This window comes from Bacillus rossius (assembly GCF_032445375.1).
Source record: "Bacillus rossius redtenbacheri isolate Brsri chromosome 4 unlocalized genomic scaffold, Brsri_v3 Brsri_v3_scf4_1, whole genome shotgun sequence".
In the NCBI taxonomy this organism is placed as follows: Eukaryota; Metazoa; Arthropoda; class Insecta; order Phasmatodea; family Bacillidae; genus Bacillus; species Bacillus rossius.
The window spans coordinates 15988446-16012167 of record NW_026962010.1 but is presented as its reverse complement, the minus strand read 5'-3'; the positions used below and the strand labels follow the sequence as shown (position 1 = coordinate 16012167).

The 23722-nt window shown below is 37.5% G+C and overlaps 1 protein-coding gene across 1 annotated transcript in view; it reads right to left on the bottom strand.

Moving 5' to 3' along the window:
• LOC134541672 (uncharacterized) overlaps positions 1-23179 on the bottom strand; it is an 88926-nt gene extending 65747 nt beyond the window's left edge. The window contains exon 1 of the mRNA XM_063385287.1: positions 23133-23179. Within this exon, the coding sequence (XP_063241357.1) occupies positions 23133-23153 (21 nt within the window). The 5' untranslated portion in view covers positions 23154-23179. The remainder of the gene's footprint in view (positions 1-23132) is intronic.
• Between the last annotated feature and the right edge of the window lie 543 nt (positions 23180-23722).

Below are 23722 nucleotides of genomic sequence, written 5' to 3'. Positions count from 1 at the left end.
TGACATATACTTTAGAGAATGTATTAACTCGTTTACACAGTTTATATAAAGACCGAGCTTAATTAATTTTATGTTGGTTTCTATCTTTATATAGGAATTTAATTATTCCATATTTGATATTGCTTTGAGGCTATTTGGTTTAATCGATATCATGTTGTCTAATTATTATCCCCCCCCCCCCCCCCGAAAAATAACGAAAGAAACTAAACGGCCGAGTGAAAATACCTTCTTTGAGAAATTTTCTCATCGATTGGTGCCTCGAAATGTTGTCCGCAGAAATTCGTCACTAACTCGTCCTGCAACGCAAATTTTCATTTTTATTCGTAAGGCTTTCCAAAAGTTAAAGAGAAACTAAGGCTGCTTCCAAAGAAAGAAGAGAAATCCAATGCACTTACCTGTAAGGTGAGCGGTAGTAGTAAAAATGATTTCTTGGCATTTTATCATGTGTTTGCTGCAACTAAAGCTGGTTAGTTGCTAGGTTTCAAACTGATCATGGAACTGTTCTGCGGAACCTGCTCTGTTTATTTCACTCAGTGCAACATGGCAGAACGCAGTTTGCCGTTCGCTGCCCAGAAACTAACTTGCTTGGCCAGATCTTCCACAGCCTGGAGAAGCCAGTTGGCTGCAGGACCATAGCGGCAGTCCCTCGCAGCCAATAAGCAACCGGGTACGCCCACTATAAAAATAAACTCCACTAACTCAGTTCCGCTTCTGTGAGTTGACTTACTCTGTGGCTAGGCTCTAGCGTCCAGAAGGGACATGTGATTTTGTATTTCATCACCTGAAGCAAGTTATTGAATTAAATTTAAGTTAGGCTGAAATATGCGTTAAAGTCTCGTTTTAATTATCAAAACATTTTACAGAAACCAAATACTCTTAATCGTAAATGTGTCTCCGAAATAAACGAAATTATGGAATAAAAACTGATGTAAATAATTCTGCACCCATTAACTTCACCGTATATTATAAGCCTGAAACGTTGTTCAAAATTGATTTCAATGTCGAGTCGATAGTTTTATCATTAGAAGCGGAAACACATCTGTTTGCCGGATATTGTTTCAATCGTTTCAATGGACTTAAAAAAACAAACACAGGAAACCGTTATCAATTTAAAAGTAATAACTTCTTCCAGCAACGTGCAAAATGAATCAAAAGAAAACAGAGGGATATAAAAAAAATTGGTTGTCTGTAAAGTCGGTTTACGGACGATAGTTTAATGTGACAACGTCATAACAAAACATTGATGAAATAATTGCATACTTTATGAATAAAATTGAATCATTTTATTTTAATAATAAAAAATAAATACTTGAAATTATACTAGTAATGAGATTTTTAAAATGCAAGAATAATTAACTTTTATTGCCGAAATTGTTGTTGTAATAAGCAATGAAAACCACATTAACTTTTCGCTTCACTTTATAAATTGTCGAGTGGAAGAGAGATAGATGCGGCGCAAGCGTACAATGAGCGTAACGGGACACAGCGTAACGGAACAATGTGCGTAACGGGACACTTTTTAGTGCGTGCAGCCGGCGTTCATCGATTTATTAGACGTTGTCACGTCAAAAAGAATGTCGAATGCACAAGGAAGGTCTCAGATCTAACGGCGATCACGAGTGAAACAAGTTCCCACAGTAACACCGGAACGCATGCAGACAAATCGAGGAAGGCGTCTACCATAAACCCCCGAGCCCAGTAAACTGTTCTGCGTTTGCCTGTAGCGACGGGGCTTCGAGCTCGGTACTCTGCTGAAACATCTCGCACCTCGTGGTTTAAGTAAACAACAACAACAAAAAAATATTTATTTTTCCACCGTATAATTCTCGTGCACATATTTCCCTTGGCGTGCGTTTCCGCTCTAATTTACGTGTAGTCCACGCTTTTTTTTGTAGCGTTACACGCCAATTAGAAAAGAAGCCAAGGCTTGAATTACGTCATTCCCACGCTACCGGCCATTAAAGTAATACAATTACGAAAGCAGAAGCAGCGGTGTGAAACAAAGCAGACGCGGTGGACGACTGGCAACATTATTAACGAGTTGCACCTGTACTTCAGCAGGGCGGGCAACCTAGCAGACTGTGAAAGTACCTACACCTCGCAAAGCTTGTTTGCTCTCTTCGCCCATCACGTATATCTTAATTTGTATATATATTTTTTTTTCGTTGGCAACTATGAAGATGTGTTCCGAGATGCGCACCTGCCCGCCGCAACAGGTGAAGAGAATTAAAGCGAGCTGAGAGCTCTTCCGCAGTAATGACCGCTGTGGCGGTGCTAACGAGTCGTCACGCTGATGATGACGTCACACTGACCGCGCGCCATGTTGCCAGACCTCTAGCTAGGGTCGTAGCCAGGAGCTCGTGGAGGAGGAAGTCTGTGGTATATTTCTATGAGCAAGTTTCCTTAAAACTGAATTCGAAAATAAAATAGATCTTCACACTTAAGTCTATAGGAACAGAAGACTGTTTCAACTCCAATGTTTACACATAGAAAATTAACCATAAACTTTTATTGAAAAAATGAAACTGATTTATTTACTTATTTCCAAATACTTCGTTTATTTCGTTAAAACAAGTAAAAATACAAAAAAAAAAAAAACACAAATTTTTAAAGTTTGTAGGAAAGACATACTTCAAGGATCACGTGTGCAAACCGGAATTAAATATAGACTAATTAAAAACACAATTCCTGCTGCTTGTGTGTATGAGCCATGTTGGGCTGTAATGGGGATAAAAATAATTTATTGAAGCCCACTAAGGATTATAAGGATTACAAAAATCCTTCCAAAATAATCTCTGTGTGATTTTTTGAAGTGAAACGTCTATGGATGCGATGAGAGTAAAATTTCAAGGCTGAATTTTAATGCAACGTTTTAGTGAAACGTTGTTGTAAAACGTTTATGTCGCGAAAATGACAGAGCATAGGTAATTTGCCTAAGATATATAAAGAGAGCACTATGCTACATACATTGCTTGACTCGTTTTCGTTCTCCTCTTTGTGCGATGATTCGTCCCCACCCAAAAATAAATATAACCGAGAGAGATAGATGAACGAAATAATTAGTCAGAGAATATATGTGAGCATGCGAAAGTTTGAGAAAATAGATACAGGTATCCTATACATTCAGCTGCAAACGAGCTGAATTTTATGTTTGCTACCAGCGTGCTCGCGTTCTTCCTTGTTCAACCAGCAGCGTAGAGAGCGCTATTGGGACAGTCCCTGAATTTCCCACATAGATAGCACTACCTGTAAAGAATTTCGTAGTTCGTTCAAAGATTTGGCGTGTTCCAAACGGGAGAATTTTTTGAAGGAACAGTAAGACCCACAGCTTTTTTTTTTATGTTGTGAGTATTTGAACGGTTAGTAATATTTATTTTGAAAATTGTCTTCTTTCTCTCTCTCTCTCTCTCTCTCTGTCGTTTTACCCCTTACGGCATACTTACGAGTCGAGGTTTTAAAATGCCAAAGAAGATTATTTTATTCTATATTCTGATTGTCGTCTGTGTACTGGAAGGGAGGGGTAGGAGTGCACTGACCTCTCCCTGCGGCCTGTGAAGTGCTCGCTTCGTGGGAGGCGGATCCCCGGGATATCGGAGCGAGCACCTGACGGACTGGTCCCGTGCAAGTCACACGAGCTCATTTACTGACTCTCCGCTCAACATGTTTTTCAATCAATATCTATTCTCATTTCAAAAATTAAATTTTCAAAATAATGTTCGCAGGCTGTCACGGCCATTGTCTGAAGTAGCTCGGCTTCTGGGTTGTAGCCGTGTCCTTGGCGAATAATTCACCGACGTTTCGGTCCACATTGCAGTCGCCATCATCAGGGAGCAGTTACCTACTGTAGGTAATTAGTAGGTAACTGCTCCCTGATGATGGCGACTGCAATATCGACCGAAACGTCGGTGAATTATTCGCCAAGGACACGGCTCCAACCCAGAAGCCAAGCTACTTCAATAAATCAAATCAAACATTACTAAATTTTATAGTAATTTTTTAAATTTTTAGTTTAATTTATGAAATTAAAATGTTATATAATACAGAAATTTGTATATTTGTACAATTCCATAAAAAAAACCGTATCACTATACAAAATAGTGTTCGGAGTAATACTGGGTTCGAATTATTATCTGGAAATGTATGCTTTGAGTGGTCCCAGTACCTCCAATAGTTAAAGCTATTTGTTAACCGTTCCCTTAAGAGCTGTGTAGTATTTACTGCGCATAGAATAAGCATGATACAATGAAATACAATTGTAGAATATTAGATTATATTTTACGTGTTTTAAAATAATTAAGCTTGAATGAAACATCAATTAAAATGTAAAATCATGGACCAATTTTTGTAAGAAATACTCAGTATTATTTCGAAAAACCTATTTCATGTATAAACAAATAATCGTAGCCATGTGTTGAACAAAGATAGATATCTTTCTGGTAGTAGCTATAACAAACTATTTCTAGGCAACTGGAATCTTTTGTAAAAGTACAGAAAACATTTTTTTGTAAGTAGGTCACGTAGCTTATAACCTCGCACGAACTCTGGTGCCTCCACTTTTTCCTCGGAGGATGAGAGCTGGTTACAAAATAACTAAACCCAAATTAAAAAAAAAAATCAGAAACACCATCTTAGAGTTTTTAAGTCAGAGGCTAACAACTTGAGCACCGAGGCCGGCAGTTTGGAACAAGGCCTATAATACGGCGCATGCGCCGAGCGGCAGAGATGCTGGCAGTTCTTGCGATGCTTTCTCGATCATGCAGTACGAGACAATTCCAGAGCGCTTCCACGCAACGTGATGGGTTAGCAGCGCTCGTCTGTTTTGCGCTCAACGTACAGCGGTTTTTGCGCGGAAGTCACTTTGCTGCAGTAATGAATGTTGCCATAAAGCTCGCGGACTAGCGCCCGTCACGTCTTGCGCGCCAAACTGCCAAAACTCGTTTTTAGGGGCCGCGGAAGAGGCAATTAAAGTTTTTGTATCTAACAGTTGTTTTTGGGGGCGGAAAAAAGGTGAGGGGGGGGGGGAGGGAGATGCGGTATTTCCACTTCCTCCCACCGTTTTCCAGCCCAAAGCGGCTCCACGTGAGCTCATTAATTAAGCACGGGCGCCACCTCGCTAGAATGCGCTTCGGCGGCGGACTAACGAGCCTGCCCAGTTTTAAGACCCTTGTTTTTCCTCCGTCGGCCGTTCATCCTTCCGGGGACGTTATATGGTGGGGGGAAGGGAGGGGAACAAAGTCCCCTTTCCTCTACCTCACGTGGATATCTGCGGGTAACGGGTACGACCCCTTACCCCCACCCCCTACACCCAAACGCAAAGTCTGTTGGGACCACTGATTCACTCTAGTTCATCCTTCCTTCACACCTGTTGTACCTCGCACCACTTATTTAACCCCTCCTATTAGAAACCAAGAACCCTCTCGGTGGCTTCACCTGGGCCACGAAGCCGCAGATGTAATCAGTTATGAAATACAGCGTACATATGCCCGGAACCCCGGTGGAAGGATACATATTTACTGCTCCCTCTGCCATAACGCCCTGTATCTAATGCAGTAATGGAAATATTATGTTTTGATGATTTTATTTGTATTTTACAATTGAAAAACTTTAATTTCATAAAATTTTTTGAGGTAATCTAACAATATCTTGAAAAAAATTATGTTAACAATCTTAATTTTTTCCGTGATAAATCTTCTAGCACCTACGTATTCTGTTCGATAATGGCAAAAATAAGAGGTTTCTGGAAAATGATGAACTATAGGAACGTTTTTAAATACCTGCAATATTTGCATATTTTGTTTATATTGGATGAAAATTGTGTTATATAAATACTATAAACAATATACACTGTGGTATTTTAATATTACGCACGCTTGAAAGTTAATCTTTATGAAACTATGAGTTGGGAATTAAGGCTACCTTTTCTATAGAATGTGACTACGTCAACGTTTATCAGATTTTTAACAAAAGATTTTTTTGTGATTATTAATAAACCACTATTGACTATGAAATAAAAAAAACAAACTTATACCATGTGTGACGAACGTTTTACCACACTTAAAACTAAATTAGTATACTATAAAGTTTCATTGATAAACTGAGAGCAGCCACCATTTTTAGTATTTAATCTGAATCGAAAATAGGTAAATGAGTTAGTTAGCATGCCATACTAAAGATTAAAACTAATCGTCTGAAAACTCTACCTGAAAAAAAGTTTCATGAATAATGGAAGGTAATATAACTAAATGAGATGTATGTACTTAAACTTATTCACTCACAGAAGATTTATACAGAATTATGTTATCTCCAGTAGTGATGTTTCTCGACTAAAAGTAATTTATAACAAAGGATTAAAGGGCTCATAATTACTAAAAAAACAACACGAAAAAAATATTAAATAGAGGAGGTCATCTTGTAGAAATATTCCCAGTTTCACCGTTGGCAAGATTACCGTAATAATAAATTAAGTTCATGTTGGAGACAGATTTGTCGTAGGAATCTCTAAAATTTGAATTCTTGAAAACGATGAGCATGGGAGAGTTTCTACAAAAAGATTTCAAAAAGATTTCTGATATCTTGTTTAAATGAATAAATAAGTTGTGTGTGTGTGTGTGTAAGCACGCGTGTGTGTGAAAAGAGGATGAATAGTCCAGTTTTAACAGTTTATGGTGGATTGGATATATTACATCATAATTTTTATAGGTGTGATATATCCATTGAACAAAATCACTATCAAAAGTTTTGTATGGTTATCTCCAGAGGTTAATGATATTTTTAACATATACTTTTAAAAGCATTTTTTAATGACGCATGATTCCGTAAGGGATCACTTTCACTTATTGTGCAAAAAAGTCTTTCCTGGTGACTGGGAGACCAGTAATAAATATTATGCGTATATTTAGATTTGAGGCCAGCCACGAATTTTTTGCTCATTCCGTGGGTAAAAATTAAAAAAATAAAGATTTAAGAATCAGCACAGATGTATAATTTTAAAGCTATAGAAATATTCAAATAGTAGTTTAATATATAGGTATACATATATAAGTATAAAATATACTTAACAGTTGATTAATCTTAATCTCGTAAAAAGTATCACAAAGCCAAAGGTAACAGCGATAAGAGTATTTCGTTCTTAATTACTAACGATAAAAAGCAACAGCTGAAAATTTAATCAATGTGTCCTGTTTCAAGAAAACCTCTAACATTTCGAACTTTTTTATAAACGTTTTAAACTACAAAAGCTAATATCTAATATAATTTTTTTCACAAAATAAAACAATGATAAAGCATAAAATGAAGCAAAAGGTTTTCCCGAGTGCATTTGTCTTGCATTACAGCAATTTTGTTACGTGTTACATCTTAGAAATTCGGTACACGGAATTTGGCAGGTGTAACTTTGTGCATGGAACGGAAGTCGCATGGAACGGATATCCGTGACCACGGTGCTGCCATCTGTGGCGGATGGCGCGAACCAAAACTCGCAAAGCCAAAAGGAAACTTTATATTATAAACGGTTTATTAAATTTTAACAAGCTGGGGTATTTTAATAAAATTACTTGTAGAAAATACGGCCCAAAACCAAAGTATATTATTTTTTCAAGTTTTTGTTAATTTATTTTCACGGAGATTTTTCATTATTAAGATTAACATTTCGCTCTAAAAAAATCTAATGATTTGATTTTGATTTGATTTGATTTTTTATTTCATTCAATAGACCATACAATGGTATAGAATATGTCAAAAGAAAAATTACAAATAAACATAAATACAAACACATAAACAGGTACAGGAACAGTATTAAAAGCATTAAAAAATTAAAATAATAAAATATAACAGCTGCTCTTCCATGAATAAGCACATATTATATATTATATATAAAAGAAATTAGATATAAAAGAAAAGTCATACATAAAAAAAATTAAAAAATTACGAAGCTACCTCCTGTTCATAGTCATCTATATTATAAAAATCCTTATGTGATAAATAAAGAAATAATTCCTTTTTAAATAAATTATATTGGTCCATATTTTTTAGAACTGATGGTAATTTATTGAATAATCTAATACCAACATTTCTAACTGACTAAAGTTTTTTTCTTGTGAACCCTTTGCAGATGAAAATCTGCATTAATTCGCGTGAAATGCTCATGAATATTAGTATTTTTTAAATTAAATTAATTTGTTTTTATGAATAAACAATAATACTTTGTAAATATAAATACAGGGTACAGTAAGAAGACCTAAGGATTTATAAATGTTACGACAACTGTCCAAACGTTTCATGTGGAGTATAATTCTGATTAATTTTTTTGTATAATAAAAACTGATTGTAGATTATGTCTATTACTCCCCCAATACATAATTCCATAGCTGATTAAAGAATAAACATAGCCAAAGTAGGCAGACCATAGGCATTGTTTGGTAGTTATATAAGAAAGTACTTTAAACATATAACACATACTGTTTAATTTATTTAGCAAACCAAACATATGTTTGTCCCATGATAAAAATTCATCAATCTCAAGTCCAAGGAATCGTGAATGTGCCACAAAACTTAAGTTTGTATTTTTTAACAGAGTATTTGGTTTATTTGATTTTAATTTAGAGGAAAAATAAATAAAATTTGTTTTACCATAATTCAGTAGCAGTTTATTATTTGTAAACCGAGTTTAATGTATGTAGGGTATTCATAACCAGAGCATCAAGTTTGGAAGCTGGATTGGCTTTAATCAGTACATTAGTATCATCTGCAAAAGAAATGATAGGAATATCGGTAAAATGATAACTTAGATCATTTACATAGACCAGAAAAAGAAGTGGCCCTAAAACGCTACCTTGAGGAACTCCTACATTCATAAGTTTAGGTAGGGAATTATAAGACTCTAATATGTTGTTACTATTGACTCTAGTAACTTGAACTATCTGCATTCTGTTTGTGAGATAAGACTTCAACAATTTATTGACTACACCTCTAATTCCCAAATTATATAATTTTTCAATAAGTAATTTATGATCTCTGGTGTCAAAAGCTTTGGACAGATCAAGAAAAATACCAACGACATCCTCTGATCTGTCCTTGCATTCTGTGACAAAATCAACGAACTCGCCAATAGCCGACTCTGTATTTTTTCCCTTTAAGAAACCATGCTGGGATGTAGATAGCAGGTTAAATTTTGTGAGATAGCTAACCAATCTGTTATTAATGATAGACTCAAATATTTTAGAAAAGAAACTAAGAAGTGAGATTGGTCTATAGTTCTCAATTAATGTGGGATTACCTTTTTTTAACAATGGGATAACTTTAGCAATTTTTAAGTCATTTGGAAAAACACCATGTATAAAAGATTCGTTTAAAATATGGACAAGAGGTGCAGCTAAAACATCCGAGCATTCATTAATGACTTTAATGGGGATTCCATCAAGTCCAGAAGATTTTTTAGATTTAAGATTTTTTATACATACAATAATTTCTAAGTATGTTACAGGATATAAAAACATAGTAAATTCAGATACTTTTGTTCGCCAATATGAGGGTGAAACGCTTTGAATAGGTAAATTAGATCTAACTATATTTGGAACATTGCAGAAAAAACTATTTATGTAATTAGCTGTGAAAGAGGCTGATTTAATTGGAGCACCCTTTAAGCCAACTAACTGTGGAGTTTCATACAAAGTTTTTAATTTATTGGTTACCTTATTAATTATACCCCAGATTGTCTTTGATTTATTATTGGAATTTTTTATTAGAGTTTCAACATAATTTTGTTTAGCAATTTTTAAAATTCTTTTATATATTTTTTTATAATTTCTGTAATAGCTGACAAAATATGGAGATTTATCGTATTTACTTCTCATATGGAGATTTTTTATATTTTTACTTGCTATTTTTGTACCTGTGGTTATCCAACCATTATTTATTCTAGCAGAACACTTATTTATATGTTTTAGTTTTTTGTAAAATACTGCTCAAATTTCAAAAAAAAAATATTCATAAACACCCTAAATTTATCATCAACTGTTTTGGCTTTAAAAACAGGATCCCAGCTTTCAAGTTGAAGATCACAATAAAACCATGGAAGAGCACTGTAGTCTCTAATATACATAAGACATTTTTTAGAAACAAATTTAAAATGATTTAGTTTTAATAATTGACCATAATGGTCAGAAAGACTGTTTGTTATTCGTGTTAGAGAGGCGCCCTTAATATTTTTACTAATTATAACATGATCTATTGTGGTTGAACTGTTAATAGATTCTCTTGTTACAAAATTAGTTAAGAGTAACATTCCATGTTGTGGAAGAATAGCAAAATATTGTTGTACATCATTTGAGGCACTATTTATATTTATGTTAAAATCACCACAAAGAAGTACAGATTGATCAATTTTAATAGTTTTAGCAAGAAGTTCATCAAGCTTAACAAAAATAGAGTTTATGGCACTATTAGGAGATCGATAGATGCACAATACAATATAAACCTTATTGTATGCATCAGTAATTTCAATGGCAGCAACCTCAATTATTTTTTCTACAGATAAGCACTCCAGATCTGTTCTTCTTTTAAAGTTTAAGTTTTTCGAAACATATATACAGGAACAACCACATTTAAAGGTTGACCTACAAAAATAACTGCCAATACCATAATTAGTTACATGCAATGTGAAAAGTTCATCCTCACTGCACCAATGTTCACATAGACATAGACAAGATATGTCAGAGTATTCATTTATAAGAAGTTCTAGTTCATTTACTTTATTTCTAATAGATAATACATTTAGTAATAATATATTCAAAAAACAAAAATCATGAGAATCTGAAGGTATACCCTGTTGAACACTCCCAAAGCTATTTTGAGTTTCAACATGTTGTCTTTGAGATGTGCAAAAAATTCTCTAGTCATATGGGAACATACAAAGTTGGATCTTTGTGATTTACAGCTTGAAATTTGTTTATTGCCTCACAGATTTTTTCAACCAATACCTAGAGACCGGAAAATTTCGCGGGTTCAATGAACTTCAGGATAGACTCCAATATACTCTACACACTCGGAAAAATGCCAACTATACATTGGCTGCTGACTTGTGAGTCGTCTCGACTGGGTAACCTGTGATTCGACACATCTATGAATGAGGGTATCTAATTGGCCCTCAGACCTCCAGATTAACAGTGAACCAATGGTAGAAGCCGCATTAAAGTATAATTATTTGAATTTTAGCATAACACCAAATGAAACCGCGAATTTTTCAGGTCTCTACCAATACCATTTTACCATTATAGTTTAGATGAAGGCCATGGGCTGTGTGCTGATCTCTACAGAGTCGATTCGATAGACAACGTAGCTGCTCCGGCAACTAAATGTTTTTTACGTTTCCAGACTGAAATTTAGTTGAAAATACGATTTGCGTGTTGTATCAAACTCGGATTGATTTTAAAGAATTTTAGGTTCAATTTCGTGTCCGAGTTTCGTATCATAAGTGCATTTGCAACACGAGAACAAGATATAATTTTCTCTTCATCGAGGCTACGCATCTCTAGCGAGTACTGAAGGACTCGCTAATATATATATTTATTTGTGTGTTCTTTGAGCAAGTTCACAAGTTTGAGCGGAGCGAGAGAACACGAGAAAGCTCTCCCGCTCGACGGCTCCGTGCACTCGCAGCAAATGAACCGCGCCGCTTCACTCATGCGAGCGAGCACCGAGCTGTAGCCATTAGACTTGGCGCGAGGCAGTGCTAGCACCGCGGCGCAGCGCAGTCCAGGCCTGCCTTGCATCCTGGGGCACGCGTATTCCGCGTGAAGATCCCGACACTAGCTCGATGATAAAAAAAATTGGTTGTCTGTAAAGTCGGTTCACGGACGACAGTTTAACGTGACAAAGTCATAGCAAAACCATAATGAAATGATTGCATACTTTTATGAATAAAATTGAATATTTTTTATTGAATTGTCACTATTTTGTATGGATACAAAGGAGTGAAATGAAATCTACAATTTATTTGATAATTTTAATTTCATTTGCACTAATTAATTCAAATATGTTTATTACTTTAACGAACAGATTATTTTAGCTATAACGTTTATACATGTTTGCTATTTAACTTCTTCCAATCTGTGTTATACTGTTAATGATAGGACGATGATAGGAAAAGTAGGAAACGAATGGGAGTGTTTCAAGTTTAATATGCCTCGAAAAAGTCAAATCGATGGTTGTTCCAATCGAGTGGAAGAGAGATAGATACGGCGCAAGCGTACAATGAGCATAACGGAACAAAGCGTAGCGGGACAATGTGCGTAACGGGACAATGAGTTATCTTTTTCGTGCGTGCAGCCGGCGTTCATCGATTTATTAGACGTTGCCACTTCAAAAAAAAAATGGGGTGTGACTGTGTCATGGACACGGCCGTGTGTTGTACGTGAATACATGCACGTAAACAGGTAATATTTTCCATGCAAAATATAAAATACGCTATTTTATGTATGGACACTAAGAAGTCGCGTATATGCCGACATGATACATTATTTTAAAACCATATACATTCACTGTAAATATTTTAACTTTAATGTTTTTTTACACGCAATCGATAGATTTGGACGAGAGCTGACGATAAAAAACCCAAACGTACGTCTTAGCTTCTCCGAGTCAAAAGTTATATTAAATGGAAATCTCGAAACGCAGCAAAATGACTTCAAAATGGCGGCACTTCTTCCTCCACCGCGCGCTATGCGCCAAAGTCCTCACTTAGCGTAAATAATTCTTTGATCCTTTAGCTATCCAGTGGAGTAATTAAATTTTTGATGGAGATGATATAGTAGAAGAGCCCGTGGGAGATCGACCTTCACCCATCTGATAATCATATGAGACCTATTTTTTATGAAATATTTTTGATTTATAAACACGCCTATGATAGCTTGCCTATCGATAAGTGTTCATGGCTGATTTTAATTAAATTAATTTTAATCAATTTTTTTTTCCATCGCATTCACTCTTATGATAACCAAACAAATTTAGTCTCAACAGATAGTTTTTAACATAGAGAATATGCCTGGGTAGGCTTGCCTACTGATTTTTGTTCATAGCTATCTGGCAAGCAGGTATAAACAGGTAAGTCAATTTAGATAACTTCACCGATATGATAACCAATACAAATTGGTAGTGACCTGCAAAATTCTCAGTTTCGATGGCCTTAAGGATAGACTGCACATTCTCCTGTACACTGGGCAAATAACGCAAGTTCATTTGTTGTTGACTTGTAAGTCGTCTCAGCTGGTTTGTCTGTGATTCGATCCTTCTTTGCTTGAGGGTTCATAATTGGTTGAGATTCACCAAGATGAACAGTAAGCCAATAGCAAAATTATCTAAGAGGCGTATGTGTTTGAATTCTAGCATATCACCGAATGAATCCGCGAATTTTGCAGGTCTCTACAAATTGGTATCAGAAGAAAGATAATTTAATTAGGTACAAAAATAACAGTATAGGATTGCCTGCAAAACCCGTTCATAGAATATTATTGTCATCCTTTAAAGTTATCAAATCGGAGCGATTAAATATGTGCGAGAAAGAAAGTAGATTGTCCGAAGACCGTGTGATGGAACAGGACGCAACGTAGCAGCTGCGCGCGACCAGCCTGTGGATGTGACCCAGTGCGCATGCTCCCAGACACGGGACTCGCAGAAACAGTTGTGTTTATTGTAGAAAAATATTTTGTGACAACACGTGCTCAGTGCTTTTTTATTAAATTTAGAAAGATGGATAAAAATGGTTTTTTGTGTAATTAAAAAAATCTATTATTGATTTTAATGATGATTCATTTGAGATATGTTTCTTAAAGTTGTATTTTCGTAAAAAACATAACTTTAAATATGGAAATATCCAGCTAACTAAAGAATCGCTGGATTTTTTTGATTAGTCTATCACTACACGTGTTACAATAAAGTTACTGTTTTAAGTAATAAATATAAAGAAGAATTTTGTATCAAAATCATGACGTAAGTAAACATTTTTGTTTGAATCAATATGTCAGATTAGCAACTTTCTTGATTTTTTCTTTTTGTAAAAAAACTTTAAATACATTTTTAAAAGGTACGTTGATTTTCAAAGATTTTATATTTGTAAATATTGTTTTATTTTTTTAATTATGTTGATTGTTTTAAAACTAAAAAAAATTGTTTTGTCTGTAAATTTGAGTTCCGGGAAATTTGTGTTCATTAATTAATAAACTGAATATGAATGAAAATTTTATTAATATGAGAATTTATTTATATCATATAGATAATTTTTTTGGCTGGTCGCACGCAGCTGCTACGTTGCGTCCTGTTCCATCACACGGACTTCAGACAATCTACTTTCTTTCTCGCACATATTTAATCGCTCCAATTTCAAAACTTTAAAGCATAGCAATAATATTCTATGGACGGTTTTTTGCAGGCAAGCCTATACTGTTATTTTTGCAATTAAATTATTTTTCTTCTGATACCAATTTGTATTGGTTATCATATCGATGAAGTTATCTAAATTGACTTACCTGTTCATACCTGCTTGCCAGATAGCTATGAACAAAAATCAGTAGGCAAGCTTACCAAGGCATATTCTCTATGTTAAAAACTATCTGTTGAGAATAAATTGGTTTGGTTATCATAAGAGTGAAGGTGATGAAAAAAAAATTGATTAAAATTAATTTAATTAAAAATAGCCATGAACACTTTTTGATAGGCAAGCTATCATAGGCGTGTTTATAAATCAAAACTATTTCATAAAAAATAGGTCTCATCTGGTTATCAGATGGGTGAAGGTCGATCTCCCACGGGCTCGTCTACTAATAGATGTGTAGCTGCAAGTGGATTGTTTGTTGCAGTAGTTCAGTGCGGAAGCAAACGCGTCCTGAATGTTCCGGTAGAATAAAGTAACGACTTCTCGCAGACAATAGCAAAGGAGATACCTTGTTGTAGTCTAATGGGAGTTCATATTTTTTTCGCAAATAATGCCTGACGGTTGCAAGCTTCCACATTCTTCATTCTTGGCCAAAGCGAAATAAAACAATGAAAGCAACAACGGAACGGATGAATGGAGGAGTATTTTCGTTACTCCTGCTTGGTTGCATCCACGGTTCAACTGCAGTAAGTAAAGCAAGCAGAGACATGACTGCAGGCATTTCTGTAATAAACGAGTCTTCACACCGGAAATAAATTGAACTTTTAATAAAATTATTTTGTTTCAGAAACAGATACATGGTACCAAAAAGAAAAGCCTTCTGTTGTTCATATAATCATTATTTTTTTTTAATCTATGCGTGAGAATAACGGGGAAATGATGAGCGTTAGAAAACTACAAGAAAAATAAACCTGGCAGAAGTAACTACCACAGACATTTTTGCAATCAATGTTACGTTGTGCTAATGGAATAAATTCCCTGAAGTTTGTCACACCTTTAAACAGAGTGCTTAAAATAGTTACGTATAGAAAAAAAAATTGTCTGTACTCACGGATCATTGGGAAATGAATCGGTCATGGCCTTCAGTAAAAACCATCCCAACGTATGCCTGAAGTGATCTCGGGAAACATCGGAAGATCGATACCACGGAGGCTGAACCCTGAACTCTGGGACGAGAGCAGCACGCGACATGTGCCTCACGCAGCGGCAGCAGGCTGCTGGAGGAGAGTTGCGGGGAAGTGAGGCACGCACTCTCCAGAGGGCAGCACGCAACACACCACATGTTCAGAAATAACATTCAAAGTACCGGTTTGTAAACTGCGCAAAGCACAATTCTGCAACGCAACTTTCTTGCGTTTTGGCTTGCGTTTTCGACGGCCACGAAGACTTTCAAAAACTCAGCCTTCTTTTCCTTTAAACATCATGTTTACACTTGCTAAACTTCCTCACAGTGATGGAAAATAATTACATATTTTAAAACCAATCACTGATAAAGTGATAAAGTTTGAGTTATTAAAAGAAGACTGGGGTAAATATATGTTTTATACGGTTTTACATTTTTTTAAGTTATAGGTAGAGACCGGAAAAATTTCGCGGCTTCAATGACCTACCTCCAGGATAGACTCCAATATCCTCTACACACTCGGGCAAATGCCAACTGTTCATTGGCTGCTCACTTGTAAGTCGTCTCGACTGGGTGGCCTGTGATTCGACACTTCAATGAGTGAGGGTCTCTAATTGGCCCTCAGTCCTCCAGATTAACAGTGGACCAATGGCAGAAGCAGCACTATGGTATAATTATTTGAATTTTAGCTTAACACAAAATGAACCAGCGAATTGTTCCGGTCCCTAGTTATAGGGTTAGCGACGTCGTGCGACTTAACGTGCTTTATAAACGACTGTGACTTTCTTGTGTTGGTTGCGTGCAGGCTGTAGCGTTCCGTGCGTGGTTCAGCTTTCAGGCCCGTTCTACAGTGACACGGAAACGGAGACGGATCACGGAAACGGAGACGGATCTCACGGAACAATAGTTTACACAACAGCACGCAGACGTAGTCGGACCCACATGGATTATCTCAGCGATGCTGAGCTCCTCCTTTCACGTCGCTCCGTGCGACAACTAGAAGCAGAGTATTTTGTTCCGATGGTAGCCATGTTTGTTTATGTTATAAATACGTTAAATATTGTTTCACGTACAAGAATATCTGGTGTTATATTATAACTTTGTTTTTATTTTGATCATACGTGTGAATGCGGCCTGTAACATGATATCGAAACATAATATATTAAAAAAAAATAATATTTAGTATCCTTGGTTGCCGTTTGTTACGTTCCCGTGCATTGTGGGAGCAGCAGACACGACAGTGGTATTGTTCCTGGATATCCGTGCCAGGTGCGACGGGTCTAAGGCCTCTGTCAGACGAGCGACCTGGGTGGCGCCACCCAGTCGACAACAATATTTGAACGGACCTGCCAGACGGGGTCGTACCACCTATCAAGTGGCTCGCGACTGTCGACCGTCCGCTACCCGGACGCCACTTGTAAGCGGCGGCCACCCAGTCAGTGCAGCCTGTCACACGACACCACTGAGAAGCGACCACTTCACTATGGACCTCGACGTTGAGGCATTTATTCACGAAGTACAACTCCGCCCAGCTATTTGGGATGCTGGTACATCGGAATATTCGAGTAGGGACAAAAAGAAGAAAGCATGGGAAGAGTTAATTAACATGTTTATGATTAACAATGAAGCGGCGTCGAATGAAGAGAAAAACGAATTTGGTAAGTAGTACTAATTATCATTGGATGTACCCAATATCGCCTTTTTTCTTTTTCTTGCTAGCCAAATGCATATGTACAACTAATCCTCGGTGTCTATTCTTCAACTGGCCAGCCACTCGGGTCGCACAGCGAGTGGCGAGAATGTAGGTGGCGCCACCCAGGTCGCTCGTCAGACAGAGGCCTAAGAGTCGCTGCGCTTCGGCGCGCCGTAACAACCCGTCTTCTTCATCGGGCGCCGGGTCGCCAGCAGGGATCACGGGTGCCGTTAGGAGCGCTTCCCTCCGCTACACTCGTCGCCACTCGGCCAACAGGTTGCGACTCCGTTCCCGTTGGCCCGCGCCTCGGAGCCGGCGAACCCGCCGCGGCGGGGGAAGTCACGTGACTCCCGGCCGCGCGGGCGAGCGGGGGTCAGGCTCCGGCCGCGCTGCACTTTGCACGATGTCTTTACAACACAGAAGAAAAAAAATTGGTTTGTCTGTAAAGTCGGTTTACGGACGATAGTTTAACGTGACAACGTCGTAACAAAACATTGATGAAATGATTGCATACTTTTATGAATAAAATTGAATCATTTTTATTTTAATAATAAAAGAATAAATACTTGAAATTATACAAGTAATCAGATCTTTAAAATGCAAGAATAATTAACCTTTATTACCGAAATTGTTGTTGTAATAAGCAATGAAAACCACATTAACTTTTCACTTCACTTTATAAACAGTCGACGAAACAGTTCACGTGTAGATGTAAGTTGTGTACTGCCGCTGTCTTTCTTCTCCTCGGACGCATATGCCAATCGAGTGGAAGAGAGATAGATGCGACGCAAGCGTACAATGAGCGTAACGGGACACAGCGTAACGGAAGAATGTGCGTAAAGGGACACTTTTTCGTGCGTGCAGCCGGCGTTCATCGATTTATTAGACGTCACGTCAAAAAATATTCATTTGGAAACCAGTTGCCAATAAACAGTTTGTAACACTACAAGAAAATATTGTATATTTAAACAACACATTACTATGGTGTTTTTGTGTATGTGAATTAAGTTTTTTCGAGATAACACTAAGTATTTCTTACAGAAATTTGTGCATTATTTTATACATTGATTGATGTTTCATGCAAGAATAATTTTCTTTTAAACCACGGGAAAGGTAATAGAATATTCAATAATGGAACTCTGGAAAGCTATTCAGGGAACGGTTTACAAATAACTAACTATTAGAGATACTGGAACAACACAAAGCATAAATGCCCAGGTAAGAAAATTATCTTAACCCAGTATTACTGCAAACATTATTGTGTACTGATACAATTGTTTTCATGTAAATGTACAAATTATAACAACCTGTAATTCTATAGGAATATTTCTGTTCAATTTACAAAAAAAAAAAATGTCAGAGTGAACATGCTTGAATCAGTAATGTCACAGTTGGGATTATTTCTCATTCAAACCAATCATATTACGCAAGTAGGTACTTCACAACGACATATATTCTAAACTTGCTTCCGATTGACTGGTTTAACGTCAACAGACCATGGATGACTAAACATGAGTCATAAAAAAAAACAGGTGTAAGTGAATGAAAATGCAAAATAATTATGTGGCATGGTAGCTTTAAGCATGAAACTAAGATGCATCCTGACAAACACCGAAATATAAACATTATCATTGCGAACAATTCGAGCTGTAAACAGTTGATTCCCGTGGAACTCAACAATTATTTTTTTGCGTTAAAGGAAATGTTTTTAAATATGGCTGCCAAAACACATTCATTAAAAATAATTTAGCTGTGCCGTGTAATCTTGTACTTAGAATACTTGTTCTCGGCTGATGTGCTCATATGCTTCTTGATCGAGATATAAATGAACCAATGAACTTAATTTCCAAAAGGGAAAAAGTTACTAAACAGTGAACTCTCTATTACAGAGGATGTATGGTGGAAAAGGAGAAGGACGAAGAACGTATTCACACACAAATCTCCTTGTTTGTTAACTTATGCGGTGGTAGCAGTGGGCGAACGTTGCACACCGATAAAAATGTATGGTTGTAGGAACCTTTATCCTGTATCGTATCCGCAGAGACCGGAAAAATTCGCGGATTCATTTCGCGATATGCTAAAATGCAAATAATTATACTTTTATGCAAATTCTGCTATTGGTTCACTGTTAATATGGGGGACTGTGGGCCAATTATAGACCCTCAGGCAAACCAATATAGATTCACGAGTCCCCCAATTGAGACGCCTCACAAGTCAGTAGCCAAAGAACAGGTGAAGTTTGCCCGAGTATGCACAGGATCGTGGAGTCTATCCTGGAGGTCATTGAATCAGCGAATTTTTCCAGTCCCTATGTATCCGCCATACTTCAAGACTGTTTGTATCGGGTCACCGGTAAGTTTTTTTTTTCGGAAGTGCTATACATATATTTCATGCTATACATGGACATGTTATAAATAACGGTTTAGGATGATTTGTATACAGGTCATGCACTTGCGAGTGACAATAGCGCAGTAAACCAGAAAGTTTTATTAATGAGTACATGTCTGACTCACTCAAAAAAAAAACAACTCAGTGCAGTACATATTTAGATTAAAAAATTACAGCCAACCATATTAAATCCTGCTTATTCATACTCGGGAAAATTCCACCGGTTAATTGGTTGCTTATTTGAGATAGGTATGAATTTGGTGTTTCGTGATTCCATTCAATATGTTTTTGCTAGAAGCATCTCAAAGTTAATTTTGCTTGAATTTTAGCCTATTGCGAAGTGTAACCTTAATTGGTCATCTACTAACCAATAAAGAGGTAGGAACTGGAAGAATACGCGGACCAATGACCTCTAGGATTAACTCAACAATTCTCTTGTACTCGAGCAAATAACGTACTACTTGCTTAATTAATGCCCAATGAACTGAGCTTCACATGATTGTGATATTTATTTGGTTGATTGTTCGTCAATGGATCATAGTTAGAGACCTGAAAAATTCGCGGTTTCATTTGGTGTTATGCTAAAATTCAAATAATTATACTTTAATGCGGCTTCTACCATTGGTTCACTGTTAATCTGGAGGTCTGAGGGCCAATTAGATACCCTCATTCATAGATGTGTCGAATCACAGGTTACCCAGTCGAGACGACTCACAAGTCAGCAGCCAATGTATAGTTGGCATTTTTCCGAGTGTGTAGAGTATATTGGAGTCTATCCTGAAGTTCATTGAACCCGCGAAATTTTCCGGTCTCTAATCATAGTCAAAAGCATTAAATGTGGAACAATCACTAAAGAGACCAAAAGTAAATTGTTTTGACTCCAGCCTAGCGCGAAATAGAAATGCGGATTGTTACCGGACTCTATAGAATGGGAACTGGTAATACCTAATAGGCTCAGTTCAGTGACCTACAGGATCAACTTCGCATTCTTCTGTACACTCGGGCTGATGTTTGCTCATTGGCTGCTGACTACGCGCTGGTATTGGTTGCCTGTGACGCGGCACTTCTGAAGCTTCTGGTTTGTAACAGACGTTTAGAAATCTGCTTTGTGTGTGGGCCAGTTAACGGACACAGTGAAAATTTATGCGGGTTGGAATTTTTGCCCGCCATGGAAAAACTTCGTGAATTATTCCGGTATTCACCAATTACTAGAGACAGGGAAATTTCAAGCATTCATTTCGTGGTAGGTTTGAATCGAAACGCTCTTTCCTTTTTGCTGCATCTGGGAAGGGTTAACATTTAAATCTGAAGAACTCAGCCAGTGAGAAATAGTCAGAAGTTACGAATCACACGCATCCAAATCAACATGCCTCACATGTAGATGGCCAATGAGCAGCCAACGTAGAGGACGTTTGAGTATATTCTACAAAAAATTTTTGGACAACATTAAAATAGCGAAAGAAAATTACAACACAGATTAAAAATATAGCGGGTCCATTTGTGGTGGGGGCCACTACCCTAACACTGGTGTGCCACAATTTATCTGCGAGCTATGGGTAGAAACCTGCAAATTTTCGCGTTATTATTTGGCAGCAGATTATAATGTGAAATATTGTATATTTAAAAAGCTTCTATCATTGGTTCATGGGTTATTTAACGCCCTAAAATACGTGACCCCAATAAAAACCAAATTTGCATAAAATGTCCCAGTCGTAAGCAACTATGCTAATTAGGATGCAATGCGTCAGCAGATATTACTCCGTTAAAAAAAAGAGCTCGTGTAACTCAGTACACGTGATAAAAGTGATACTTATTTGGTAATTAAAACCTCGATACGTAAGTGGTAAAACGGGGTAAAACAGGAGAAGGGGAGAGAGAGAAAGCGACAAGATAATTTTCTAAACAAATATGAATTAACAAAAAGTATTACTCACTTCAAAATAATCTCAAACCCCATTGTGTTGCCCTCTGCCCAGATACTCCCTTACTAGATGCCAGCAAGTCGGGTGGCGTCAGACGCAGGCGGGTCCCTACCGCCGTGACCCGCCTATCCCTGCAGCATGGCGGGGTTCAACCTGAGCCGCACGCCGCCACGTGGAGCCCGCTCTAGGCATCACGGCCCTGCTAGTTCTCTGAACCGTCCGCAACCTATTCTCCATCTTTTCGCGTGAGACACGTTTCACAATGTTTCACGAAAACGCTGCGTTAAAATTCCGCCTTGAAATTTATTCCCATCGCGCCCAAAGAAGTTTCACTTCAAAAACGTTTAACATTGTGCTGCTTCGGTGATTGAGACACAGTTTATCTGGAGGACCCTTAGCCAATGGAAAACCCTTGAACCCAAAACAGTTTCAGTGCCGTTATATAATATTTCATGAGTATGTTTTATTTACAATGGCTTTTAAAAAGGAATCTGAATGTAAAAATACAATGTCAGGAAGCAGCAGACTTTTAAAACTTGAATGTACACACAAACAAATTTAAGTGATGATTTTGTTTTAGAAAATAGAAAACTGAAAATTTATTACTTTGGTGTTTATTTAAATACCTTCAATACTTTGTCATACATGACATGTTTGAGTATTTCTTTAAAACCATTCGTAGACATATATATATATATAAATTACTGGTATTAAATAAATGCAACACACAAATCAAGTTTGTATAACAAGACACGCTTACAGATATCGTGTGCAAACCGGCGTAAAATTTAGATGCAGCGGCTTCTGTGTATGATGCATGTCGGACTGTGATGGAGAGGAAAAACATTCTTTTAGCCCACTGAGGAATACACATTAACCCTTCTGAAATCATCTCGCTGTAACCAGAGGCGCACCGAGGAATTTTTTTTTTTGGGGGGGGGGGGGTTGATGTTTGTTTTTTTAAGGAACACCGGTGTTTCAAAACCGGGGGTCATCTCCCGGGAAAATTTGGATTTCTAGGTGAAAATTGGTGCTATTTAAGAAGCTTTGTATCTAATTATTGAATATACTGCTGGTAGAAAAAAGAATAATTTTTAGTACGGTAATAAATTTTGTTTTATACAAGAATCAAACAAAGATACCTTTATCAAACCCAGGGTCTCGTCCGCTCAAAATCAGTATTATTTAAATACCATGAGAATCATAGCATGCATTAAAAAGTCCAAAATTATGCAAAAATTGAGATAAACGTAGCGCACAAACAATTCTTAGTTTTTATATAACACAAACTAATTTGCAAAAAAAAAAAAAATTAAAGTAATTCACGGTAGCAGACTACAAATGTAATACTAACACCATAATATAATGTATACACTGACGTGAAAACATCTCACAAAGTTTGGTAGATTGAGCGCTGCCCATTGACCATCGTACCTATTTTGCTGGGACTGGGAATGTTTTTACTTTTTCCATTCTAGATTTTTTCCTTCACATTTTCGGAGGTGGGTTTAAACCCCCCCCCCCCCCCCGGGTGCGCCACTGGCTGTGACCTCCTGGAAGGCAGGGCTGACGGACACTCACCGCGAGCCTGAGGACATCCATGGCGAGGGGCGGGCAGGAGGAGCGGCTGGTCTCGTCGGGCTCCGGACACACACTGCCGGGGGATCCAGGCCGCCGCCGCCAGCCGCCTCCCGCCACCCCCCACCACCACCTCCCGCACCAGCGCGCCGCCGCCAGGCACCTGAACCATCCGCGGGTTCATCTCCACATCAACACGTGTGCCTTTCCTACTGCCTCAGTGGTCGGGCCACGGGACTCTGGGCCTATGGAAAAACCCTTCAGCAAAAACAAGCATCGAATCACGGGCATCCCAGTTAAAACAGCCGTCAGGAGTCAGTAGTCAATGAGCAGGTGTTAATTTGCCCGAGTGCATGGATGACCACGGTGTCTGTCATATGAGTCAACGAAAGCCGCGCCCCTTTTCGGTCTCTAGTGAGGGTTAGAGACCCCGGAAAAAAATTTGGGAATTCGTTTGGCGTCAAGCTAAAGTTCAAAGCCCCGTGTTTGCTCTGCCAACGTTTGATATTTCCGTTGGCTGATTTCTAGATGAGAAACATTTTTTTTTTTGCTCTTGTTAATCGGCAATACCTGATTCGCTCACTTCTCTCCCA